Source organism: Pempheris klunzingeri, chromosome 2, assembly GCF_042242105.1.
Source record: "Pempheris klunzingeri isolate RE-2024b chromosome 2, fPemKlu1.hap1, whole genome shotgun sequence".
Lineage (NCBI taxonomy): Eukaryota > Metazoa > Chordata > Actinopteri > Acropomatiformes > Pempheridae > Pempheris > Pempheris klunzingeri.
The window spans coordinates 4661981-4675112 of record NC_092013.1 but is presented as its reverse complement, the minus strand read 5'-3'; the positions used below and the strand labels follow the sequence as shown (position 1 = coordinate 4675112).

General features: G+C 39.9%; 1 protein-coding gene across 1 annotated transcript in view; it reads right to left on the bottom strand.

Annotated features, from left to right (window-relative positions):
* Nucleotides 1-9846, bottom strand: part of suclg2 (succinate-CoA ligase GDP-forming subunit beta) — an 88914-nt gene extending 79068 nt beyond the window's left edge. Inside the window, exon 1 of the mRNA XM_070842308.1 lies at nucleotides 9756-9846. Within this exon, the coding sequence (XP_070698409.1) occupies nucleotides 9756-9839 (84 nt within the window). The 5' untranslated portion in view covers nucleotides 9840-9846. The remainder of the gene's footprint in view (nucleotides 1-9755) is intronic.
* Between the last annotated feature and the right edge of the window lie 3286 nt (nucleotides 9847-13132).

The window sequence follows — 13132 nt, the reverse complement described above, 5'->3', positions numbered from 1 at the left end:
CTGGGGGTAGCGTTGGTGATGGCCTAGGATTTGGGATGCTTTCTTTGGTAACAGTTGGGGCTTTTTTAATGAGATACCGGTCTATGACAGCAGCCAACTTCACTGTTGCTGCAGATGCAGGATTGCCTAGACTTTGCCAGGTTTTGTGACAGCAGCAAAGTGTGAACAACAGCGTGCTTTGTGTGAGTGTGTGTAAGAGATGGAAATTAAATGAATTGAATAAAAATGAAATGATGAAATGATTTAAGTAGGATCAGGATATTGACCTGAACTGGTAAATGTTAATTTACTTTTTTTTTTTAAATGTTTGTGCTTTTACCACAGGTTTTAGGGGCATTCACTGGTTTCTTCACCGTTCGCCCCTTAAAATCCGACACTGGTGGGTCCAAATGTTTTTCCCTTTGCTCTATGGTCTAGTCTTGTGTCGAAGTCTGTTCCCCTTTGAATATTTTTGCTCTTATTCGTATAGTGTTGCACCCTTTGTTGCTCATTTCTCAACAAAACTACATGCGCCACAATGCTGTAATTACCATTTGTGGCAGCAGAGGCTGCTGTTAATGATGCTCATCATAAACTACATAGTCCTGATGTAAATCCTTAAAATGAATGTGACCTTAACCTCTGGTATACCACGAAGTGTAAAAACAATGGTTTGGACACAACATCTCAAACAACCACATGCAGAGCTGAAACAATTATTTGATTAATAGTTTGACAAAAAAATTAATTGGCAATAATATTAATAGTCAATCAAATGATTACCTCATTTTTTTAAGTAAAAACGGCAAAATGTCACTGGTACCCGCTTATCAAATGTGATTACCTGTTATTTATTAGTCTTGAATGCTGATTTATTTACTGAAATTTTAGAGCAAACAATTATTTCATTAACAAACAAAATAACTGGTAAATTAATCTATAGTGAAAATGATTTGCAGTCCTACAGACATGTATGTACACCAATACAACAGCCATATAAAAACTATAAAACTATTACCTATTGCTATTACTGTTGTTTGTTTGGTCTATTACCACTGTTTGTTTGATTTAACTTGGCATTAGTGAGGAAACAGTTAAATGTAGGGTTGTAGGGTGCATCAATTACTGTATTCTGAACACCAAACTGTACGCGTGTTCATGATATTTGTCCGCTCCTGACTACATTTCCTGCTGTGCTCTTTCAGGCTGTGTTTTTCTTTCTCTAACTGACATCAGTATGAGCACCTATGGTACACAGCGCTCTGTAAGGCGACGTACAGCAGCGGACAAGCTGGAAAGACTGCTCTGATTGATGATGTGGAAGACACATGCAAAGAGGTTGCGACTGCGAGCCAATCAATACCTTATAGGACACCTGAACAAGAGCCTTCATTACTCACCACCATTCAGAAATCAATAAAAACAGTAACAAATTACATTATGGAGTATTTTCTCATTAGTTTATAAATTATGTATTTAGATAAAGCACTATATGAAGAGCTGCATTAAGGCAGTGAAGAACAGTGAGGATTCAGAACATACCTTGAGCATAAGACACACTCGCACAGAAGCTATAATTAACAATTCCCAATGGATGGGGGAACTCTGAATGTTAATCCAGGATTGATTAGTCTATTGAGAGTCTATGCAAAAAATTAAAAAAAAAAAAGGGCTGTTGCTTGTGTAGCTACTGAGGATATGGCACAAAAGACAGCATATTCATGAGGAAAAGGCAACATGAAGAGAAGCCTATAGGACTCCTGTTGGGAGGGTGGGAGGGGGTTCAGAGGAGCCCTTGTGATCATTTTAGGACTCCGAGCGTCCTCTTAGTGACTGTCCCCCCTGATGAACACAGGGTATGCTGCTCCTATCGAAATCAGACATGGCCTGTCATAAGTGGAGTTTTTCTTCAATTGCCCCGGGGGGGAAAAAAAAAGGAAAAAGGCACAAGCTTCACAGAAATGCTTTATAGTAAAATCCCATTAGTGAAGACATTTGAGTCTATTTTTAGCCATGGTAGCAGCTTGGCTCTATGGATGGCAATGTTGGTCTGTCAGTCCACTTATTTATTCCAAAATAAAATCTCCCGACAACTGGATGGATCGTCAAGGAGTTTTATTACCTGAATTTTCACCACCACTATGAGGGCAAAACCTGTGGTTTGACTGAAATAGCTCTTGGATTGGTTGCCGGGAAATTTACATGTAGATTTTCATGTAATAACTTATATGATCACCTGACTTTTCATCTTCATTATCAGGTCAATGTATTTGTGCAATAGTTAACATTGTTAACATTATACCCTCTAAGCATCAGAATGGTAGCATTGCCGTTGCTAACATGTTAGCATGCTGGCATTAGCTTTTGGCTCAAAGCATTGCTGCGCCTCAGTTCAGCCTCATTGGTTTGTTAGCATGACTGAGGACTCTTACGGCTTATTGTCACTGCATGGTATGCCTCCGTTGAACTCTGCTTGCTCTTTTTGGTTTTCCACTGATACTTTTGGAATCACCTCACTCGAGGTTCCAAAAAAAAGTCAGTACTTAAAGGTGGAGTTAAAATCCTGCAGCCCACTGAGTTTTTTTGTTTGGTCGCCAATGAAAGACTCCAGAGAGTTGGATGGGTCAACAAGATTGTTCCTGTGTTTGTGTTGCGTTGAAGATAATGTCATGGCAGGTTCACATGGCACCACTGTGACGATCAGTTAAGAATCCTGCCTACATCGAGGGACTACTATCTGCATTGGCAAATGAAATAGTTGTGTCTTGTCTTTTTTTTTTCTTCTTGGGATTCCTTTTCTCAAAGAAAACTATTAGTGTTGTGACAGGGTAATAATTTAGTACACTTGCAGTAAACATTGACCTCTCAAAATAATGTTTGATTTTTTTAGTGGAAGCTCTTAATCTGGTGGTACAACTGGCTTCTAAATTAATTAATTTACTTATTTAAATATCATCTACCACATTCACATATTATGACCACAGCAAATGGATGACTGGAGCTCAGGCGCACTAAATATCTCATACAGTAGTATCCCCAAATGTCTGGTGAGGTTAAAATCCTCATTACTTGTCATAGCCAAACCCTAACCCCTTTGAAATGACACTGCCTTATTAGCGACGACAAATGACTGCAGAGTTAATTAACCAGAGTGATCCTTAAGGGGCATTATCAAATGTTTAAGAAATTAACAGATTGCCACTTCACCAATTCTATGTAATTGATTTGTTCCCATTCAGGTTATGAACTCGCCTTTTTTCCCCATCCATTTAGCTAACCATCCGGGAAGAATTTAAAAGGGAATTTTATGGTGTCCACTTTCATGAGCACAGGCTACATCAGAGAGCAGAGCGGCTATCAAAATCATTGCCATACCGATTACAGTAGAATGTTTTTCTACTAATGAGGTGGCAGTTTGCTACTTAGCTGCAACTCATAAATACAGGCTGTCTTGTGATTAGACAGGCACCGTGCAGCAAGCCCTGAGAGAGGTGACACATAGCAAAGGAAATGGAGGAGGCAAAATAAAATGAATGTGTGAATCACAGGCATGTTTCCACTTAAAGCCAGCCGTGTAGCAAGGCCATGCCTCATGAAGCATTGGTGGGCTACTCCATCTAGCCTGCTCTCCTCTAATTAATAAAGTAGTTGGGTACTGGAGGCAGTTCTTCTCTGCCCTCAGCTTTGGCCTTGCCTCCCCAGGTTTAAATCAGAAGTGATGGCAAAGATAGTAGGGATATAATACTGGTAAAAAAAAAACCTAGGGCCACTCTGCCATTTGGTTCAACAAGAGCATGGTGACTCATACTCACAAATATAAAGCAACAGGTTAATCAACTGCATTGACACTGTTAAGGACATCTGGGCATTCACATAGGCCTTTACTTTCTGTTTAAGCTGCTATAGAAAGGCATTTGAAACTCTAGAACATTTCTTTATGAACCTCATAATGTCTAGGCTATTTTCTGAGGATATCAAAAAACATGATCGCTTTTCAGCTATAAAGAGGCACATCATGTAAGGTCACATGTGGAGCACCACACCACATGTGTACCCACTTAGACCTATAGCTTTCTATGTCCTTGCGTCTTAAAAGCTAAGGTCGTGCCCTGACCATTAGAGTATGGAGATAGAAATGACATCTGTCTGTTAGCGAGCGGGGAATAGAGCAGTGGAGCAGAGACAGAGGCGGGAGCAGCAGAGCATGGCTTCAGGATTTAGATCAGCGAGATTTGCATCATTGGCAGGTCTTTAGGCAGGGCAGGTCTAATCTCCTGCAGACAGGCTTAAGAAAGGAAAACCTGACTGTTGTGTCTCTACAGATAGGGATTTCAGTAATTAGCGTAGCTAATAAGACAGGGTATACAGAGTCATATTTAAAAGTGTCGAGTCTAAGGGGAAAATAATGCAGTAATGAGGTCGATAGCAATACAAGGATGTGCAACTGCATTGAAGTTCAAACCTATAAGAGTCCATGTCCACGTGTGAACTTAGTAGGCATATTCCCTGGAGACACTGTCATGACGGACTAAGACAGCAATTAACTGGGGTTATAAGAGTAATTCACTGGTGGTATCATTGCCTTGACTGGTTTTTTCTTGACTGGTGGTACTGTTGGTTGGTTAGCCAACAAAATTCAATACGTTTGCACCACTTCAATAATTATCATGGCAACTGTGTCCAGGACAAACAAACTTGCTGGTCAAAGGCTCTGGGGCTGTCAGGGCTTTCCTTGCCTCTCAAAGACCTTTGTACTTTTTGCCACTACCTTTGTTAAAAATTCAGACGAAAACAAGTTTTTATGCGAAAACTAATGCGCCCAAGCACCCGGGTCAGAAAACGACAGCACTGACATCACGGGAAGCACGAGTAAGTGTCTGGAAGATCATTGCAGCAACCAACAGTGGGGGAAGCGGGGACTCCAGACTCTGCTCTACGTCGCTGCCTCTAGCGTGAGCACGATGCTTAGACGATAGCTCCGCCCTGCTACCATGAGCTGGGACCTAGTTATCGATGAATGGTCACAGTGTGAGCGCAACTGTAAGCACAGCGAGGGAGGGCAGTGTTCAGCCCGGCGTGGTGGCAGCTTTTGTATCATGATGCTGAGACTGGAAGTGGCTCAGTGGCTGATGGCTGTCGGCCATCGGTGATCAGCCCAAGTCCCTTCTTGCTGAAAAACATGAATAAGAAATGTTGATCTACAAGAGAATAAATATTTGAAAGCAGTACAGAATACGGAGAGTCTCGCTGCATATTTTCCACTGAATTTTGAATCACCTGGCACTTGAACCTTTGCGCTTTGCTTTACGTAAATAAAGACATATACATTGATGAGGGCAAGTCAGGTCTCCATGTCTTAAAATACATGAGTTCATGGGGAGACGCCCATGGCAAACTCAATTATGAAATCCAAATCACACTTCCAATATGTTTGAAAGTCTAATTTCAAAGATGATGGATTAGCTGGTCTGACAGCCGAGCATAATCTTTAACATACTGCACTTTTCATGTATAACAACTGTCAGCAATCACCGATATCATTTTTTCAAATAATTTCCAGCCTCACTCCTCCACTTTTTCCTCATTATTTGCATTAGAACAACAGCACCAGTTAACCTGATAGGAGTGCATTCACTCATTGCATTCCCCATTTCAGAGGCTGCCAACATTTCCTAATGACTGCAGCCCTTCTAAATTATTGAAAAAGCCTAAGCACCTCACCAGCTACAGAAATGGCTATTAACCTTGGTGAAGCGATATTCAAATCCAGTTAGAGCTAACTTCGTCCTCCAGTATCCCTTGCGGGGAGGAAATGTAAATGTGTTCTCGCTGAGACAGATGGGGAAGCCGCCCGTCGTTTGAAGTTCCAGCAAAAGAAGTCGTTGCAAGCACAGGGCTCTCCACCCTCCTCTGTAAAATATTCAGGACCGAATCTCATTGAGCCACCTCTCTTCCCAGTGTTTCCCTTCAAACCATGCTGGGCTTCGACACTGCTGGGTTATTACTAAGCAGGAACACCTTACAAAAAATAAAAACTTAGCAAACGTTTACAAATTCACCACTGTGCAGCGACAGTGAAAAACAGCCAGAGGATTATCTCGCTGTGCAGACAAGAATTCAGGAGATTTGATTTATGGGGGAGAGAGAGACAGAGAGAGATAGAGAGAGAGAGAGAGAGAGAGAGCAAGAAAAAAACATCCCACTCCCCTTTTAAGAGCATCCTGCAGCCCAACCATCTGAATATTGTGATGTCCTTTGCATTGTTGTTGACAAATCACGGCAAATTGAACTCCTCAGCTTAGCCGACATGCTGTCAAAGCTGATTTGATGCTATTGTGGAGATACCTGGCTGTCAATCAGTTCAGGCTCTGATACTGTGCTACAGACCAGAGAGAATCCCTCATCATTACTCTTATCACCTGGCCCGAGAGAGAGAGAGGGAGAGAGAGGGAGAGAGAGAGAGGAGGAAGTAAAAACAAAAAACAAATGAGAGAGAGAGAGACTCCCAGACATGTGGAAGCAGGGGAAGAGGAGTAGGTACAGCAGCCAAGAAATGTGAGATTAGAAGTTTTTCCGAGAGTTTACTTTTTAAGGGCATGTCAATGCACATTTTGGGAACCCTGGTGGACTTCAAGATTGTTGCAGATTGCATGCAGTCCTGCAGGTGATGTATAAACACCGCACGGAGTAGGTGAGCAAAGTAAAGTTGGGAAATATGTCAGGATGATTCTACAATAGCGTTCTGATATCAGACACAGGGCAGATACCAAAATAATGCCTGATGTGCAATATGTGTATGTTTATGTAGACAAGAATTAATTATTAATTCATAAAATAATCTATAGCAGTTTTTCAGTTTGTGTGACAATCTGTTAATTTTGAATAGATTAAGTTCATTTCAGTTTCGATTTCAGCTAATTAAAGTCTTCTTATGTCTGTGTGCTCCCATGAACATCTACTGCCAACATAAAACATAACCTCTGACCTCTGCATAGTCCTTAATAGAGAATTTCATTTCAATCTTATCTGTAACTTGCCAAATGTCCACATACCGCTCAGATACCTAATTGGGCCAGTCGTTGCCTTCGGAGCAGCTTTAACTATCATACATATTCTGAACGGTGATTTGGAGGATACAGTATTGGGTCACTCTTCAGCTGTTTGAAGGGTGACCTACGGGGAAATCTGCTACACGTTCTGTCAGGGTTGTGAATTGTAAAAAGAGAGCTACGTTCAAAAAGGTCACATTCAATACCAGCCAGCACCTTTTTGAGACAAAGACATTTCAAGTGCCTTTAGTCCTCTCTTGTTATTACATTTCGCAGTCGTCTCGGCTTTTGCAGCGCAAGGAGGCAGCATGTGAACTTCTGCTTTTCATTTAACTGTGTGTATCTGCACCATGTCTTTGTCTTTAAAAAAAAAAAAAAAAAAAAAAGAAAAAGCAGCAGCATGTGTGATGTGTCAATTAAAGCTGGAAAAATCAAAGGTATTGTTATATTTGCTTGCAGGGGTGTTTTTCTGACTCTTTCACCAAGAAGACAGAAATAAAGAAATGTGTCCAATTAACGTTTTCACTCTGCATTGTTTATTGGCTGCTGATGCTTGAGATGATAAACTCAGTTTGTGGTATTTCGTGCCTTTGTTGGAACAGAGTTTTGATATAGCTAACAAGATGGGACGAACGATTTTACTTTTTATTTTGTCAAAAATGAAAAAGCATGCGTCAGGATTGTTAAAATGAACATTTTGTGAACATGTTGGGTTCATGTCATTTCAAATGACATTTTCAGCATGTTTTTAAAAAGCAAGACTGAATGCGCCTGAAAATGTCAAGTGATGTAACCATAAAAGAATCAGAAATATAAATATTCTCTTCACTTATAGTGTGCACGTGAGGAGCTTCCAAAATAATTACTTCACAGGAGAATAGACTTTGTATATAGACTTTGTGTATTTAGGCATTTTTGCAATATTGAGTGAGACGTGCTGAGAACACCTGCATTTTCTAAATAATGTTTGACAAATTATATAAAAATTGACACTGTCATCCTCTCTCTGCCGGCCTTTCTCCACTATCTACTATTAAAATAAAGCTTAAAAGGTTATAAAGATATTAAAAGAAACACCTATTAACACAAACCAGTTACACCACCTGACCAGGATGCTTCTACAGCCTTTGTTTGTTGAAGAAACTGACCCTGAAAATGATGCTCCATTTTAGTTCAATGTTTAAGTTTTAGGTCTTTTAAAGCTGCTGTTCATGTTCAGGAAATTATGCACATATATTATAAATACATCTAAATAGAAATGAATAGATTGTATTTCAAAAACACAGAGGTCTTGCGACATAATGATTTTATTCTAACCTTAGAGGTTTTATAATAAATTTGTAGATAAATAGCTGTTTTGGGTTTTTTTTTACGTGACACTGCACAATGCAATATTCACATCAGTATATTAAGTTCATATTAAATCCTTAATCAGCACCATGAACAACTGATTTTTACAAAATGAACTCTAACTGATGCTTGTAATCAAACTTGTGTAGCCCAAAGCTTAAAATGATATCTTAAAACGGTCACACATTTTTTTTTTTTATCATTGATAAATTAATTTCTAATTAAAATAATCAGTAAGACCTCTGGGCAAACAAGTTTACTCTCGCCTTATTATTAGGGATATCCCAAGCTCATCTGGAGAATATTTTAATGTACTGTCTAACCCTGTATTTAACACAAACCAGTTATCAAAAATAACCTTTTCCTCAAAATATAAAATCCGTTCCAAGTGTCAAGAAAAGGTCAGTAACACATGAGACTTTAAAAGTCTTACTGTCGTGCCGACACGGCGCCAAACAGAGCGACTGCTTGACTGGAACAGTGTTTACAGTATCAACAGGTTCCCGCTGTGTCCCTTCAGTCAGGACATGTTCACTGGTGTTACAAACATTTAAGAAACACCCAGTTCCAGCAAAGACAACTTCTCTCTCTGATGCTGACTGAGAAGAAAAATGCCGTCACGTTTCTCCACTTCTCCTGAAACTTTGACATTTATTCTACAAACAATCATCAAACTCTGTACGAGTGTATTTGCTTGTTAGTCAGCATGAGGCTCCATTTCTAGTCCCCTTCTGTAGGTTTTTGACAGCACTTGTCTTCCAGTCTTTGTTTAATCATCAGGACTGACACTTTGTTTGCAGAGCCGACGTCACGCTAATCATTTGCCTTTGTGCAGGATGACAAACCTAAGAGGATAAAGTCTGCCAACAGTTCACAGTTCACACAAACACACACACTGGGGGGGTCAAAGTGCACGAGTTCACCTTTTCACTGTGGTCTTATCTGACATGTGGCTTCGGTTAGAAACATTAAATCATGTCATGTCTCCCTGCACGAAGCCACACAACTGAACTGCAGACATATATGTGCTCTTAATAATAAACTCAAACAGCCCACTGTAGAAGTTTTAGAGCTAAATATGATGTAAAGACTGAAAAGAGAAACTTGACTTCTTGCATGGTTTTTTCTACTCATTTGCAACAAGAAAAAAAAAAAAAAAACCCCACAGTAATCTTTTAGAATAGCACAAGCGCAAGTTTACACATGCAGACCAGGTCAATGTCAGCAGTGACAGGTAAACTCTTCATGCACACACATGCTAACCTGCTAGCCAGGTTAGCTCCACTAGCAGCTCCCAGAGGCGGTGACAGCAGACATTAGGCGGCAGAGTCCACCCGACAGAGCCGCATATCTCAGCAAGGGGAGCGGCATCAGTACCTTGACTCTGTCCAGCAGTCTGTGCCTGGAGGTGGCTGTCCTCAGTCCTCTAGCTGCAGCCTGGGATGCCATGGAAGCCGCCATGTTGACACGGAAGAACAGAGAGCGAGAGAGGATGACGTAGGAAGCATGTGCGAGTGAACGCGCAGCCGTTCATAGGTCAACTGACGCACGTGGGCGGCGCTTGGCAGAGGAGGGACACACACACACACACACACACACACACACACACACACACAGGTGAAGTGTTTAAAGTGTAAAGCCCATCTGGAACCTGTACATAGTAATTTATAGCTATTTATTCCAGCATCTTTGCACTCTGTGTCTTTGCACTACTGTCTTCTAGACCGTAGATGTGGGTTTTATTGCTTGAGCTAAATTTGTTCAGCCTTGTTGCTCTCGTCGAGAGCAGAGGAAAAACCGAGGTCAGATTCCTCGTATGTGCTCACAAATATGGCCAAATAAAAGCTGATTCTGATTCTGATTAATCCGATGAAATGTCACACGTCCAAAATCCAGCCGGCAGTGCAGCGTGACATCCAGAAAGATCTCCCAAAAAAATATCTCCTCTGAAATCTGAAAATGTTTTTCAAACATTGTCATCGACAACAAACAATTGTCCATCTTTTTCTCAGAAAAAGTCAGTGTGACTGCTGCATATTTAAGGCTATTGTTCTCTAAATGTTCAATAGTGCATGACTTTTTTTTTTTAATATATCACATGAGAAAACTGGTTGATTGGTACAACTGACAGACATGAGGACAATACATTTTTAATTTCCCTCTGAAGGTCGAAAATGAATAGACAATGGTGAGAAGCCCTGAATCTTGGAACAAGAGGAAAAACTAAAGATAAATACAATATTTTTTAAAAATGTCAGTGGATTAGAGTATTAGTTTTGTATGAGGTGAATTATACTGTGTGCTTATGGACATTAACTGATGAATATAGGCTTTTGTTTGGATTCATGTCAGAATGTGTGTATGCATTTATTTAAATATTCCTGACACTGTTCAGGATATTTTACATACCGTGAGTAGGTTGCCTGTATATGCTTATACATTCATGAGGCCGATATGTTTTGTGCTGTAAGATGTTGGAGGGTAGCAACTGGTGCGAGGTGGACTAACCCCATAAGGTCTGTGTGCATGATGCCCACATTTATATTTATTTATTCATAATTATTGCAATATACTTTACACGGAAAAGTGTACCATACCGGATGGAAATTTAAAGTGCAGTCAGTCCAATGAATATTTCTAATACTCAGTCTTCACTGCAAAGGGATGAATAAAGTACAGCTTTGCCGTTAGCTGTTGGCAGGTCTACACATAGGAATTAAGGCCTTTTGCACATTAATTTGTCTAAATATCCCCATGTGGATGTTTCCAAGTGAGGAAATGTGTTTGTTGTTTTGTTTGTTACTATTCAAACCGTCACGATCCATCTTCATATTTGTCTGCAAGATACAGTTAAAATATCAAATTGCTCATTTTAATCATGTAATTGACATGGACTGGGTAGACACTAAAAGGACATGGATTTTGGATGCCTGAGCGACTCGAGCTCCATCCGCTGTGTGACCTTGTGAGCGGGACAAACAATCACCGCGCTCGGTTGAGAGGTATTGGTAGGGAGTCGAGTTAAAGAGCGTGGGATGTGTGAGCTGATCTTGTCTGAATAGCTAAATAGCCCACTCACACAGTCCTCCAGAGCCCTCATTACATGCTGCATCTTGAAAGGGCAGAGAGGGCAAACCGATCATAAAGAGCAGTGATTATGACAGAGGGAGAGAGAGAGAGGGATGAGACACTCACTTAGAAACCATCAGTGTCAGCAGGCTGGGGAGGACAAGACAGAGGGGAGGAGATGATGATGAAGAGCTACAACCAAGAGTTCTTTTCCTAAGCCCCGTTATGGTCAAATAACTAAATCTACATTGTAAAACCTCAAAAACTTTTAAAATGTGCAAATGTGAACCACTTCAATGTAAACTAAGAGGGAATTTATCTCATGTTTATTTGATATTTCTGCTCTTAACCCCTTCTTTTGGATGACAGCTTTTGATAGTCAGTGATCCATACTCCACACAGGGAAGTATTCTTTGACGGTTGTCGGCCTTTTTAAACTAACCACAGTAAGAGCATAAATGAAGTGAAAAGTGCTGCACTGGCATAATATTTAAGCATGTCAACAAATCCTGCCGCATGCATAAAAGGCCTTCCCCGTCTCTTTGTGTCAGTGAAGAGCGGCACGCTCAACTTAAGTCTAAAAATTCACTAAGAGCCAAAGCAAGGCAGAATGACTAAAAGATTATTCACTTGAACATTTCCATGTTTTTGTTTCTTTTTTTTTCTTTGTCTCACCAGAGACATTCTCTCCTCCCAAGGGAATTGATATTCAGACAGCACTGTCAGAATATCAATGGCTTTTACTAATGCAATTCAACTTTTCTCATTTGAGATGTTGTCCTGTCTCGCGGAACAAAAACTGTGTTTTTGTTCGCAGTGATAGCAATCATGTCATTATTCTCCCAGAATACAAAGCAACTGGTGCTGCTTTGCCTTGTTTACATCTTAAATTTGTGACAATTTTTGGATTCTGATTTTCAATGGGCACGTCAAAAAGACGCTACAGTTTTATCCCATATATCTTCGTATTTTCTTCTCCAGAAAGACATTATTGATTCCGCAGATGTATGTTCATTTTCAGAATGAAGAAAGCGTGAGAAAAACACCATCAAGACCATAATACTTTGAAAATCACATCTCTGAAAAAGCAGGGTATTTACTTCTGGTACTTGGTTTAAGGATTATTTAGAAGACTAAAACTCCAGAGTTAAATCTTAAACATTTTATCCGAGTAGATATGAAGCAAATGCCGCAGATCAGCTTTGATACAATAAACTTTTTCTCAGGCACTCTGACGATTAATTGATTATATAAGATCTTGATTTTATATGTTGCCTGTCTTCACACTGTTATTGTTTGGGTTGAGTGTAGCTGACATTTTTGTGAGACAGAATAAAGCTTAATACTTCAGTAATGCTGAAAATGTTGTGCTGAATGCATTACTGCCCTCCTCAGATATGTTCCCATGAATGTCTGTGGTTCAGGTGTTGTTTATCAGTAGAGATGCAATAAGAACACCACAGAATTAAAATCATAAATGCAGAAAAACAAACATTTAATTTACGACTTCCATGTGACACAGAATGTGAATACGAAAGAAATACTAATGCATGGGATTCATATTATATACAAAGCAATATTTCATTTCTTTAGTAATAATGCATTGCGATACAAGAGACCAAGACTAAAACGGAAATAATAATGTTTGATTTCAGCCACCAAACACGAGCTAAATGGGAATTTTC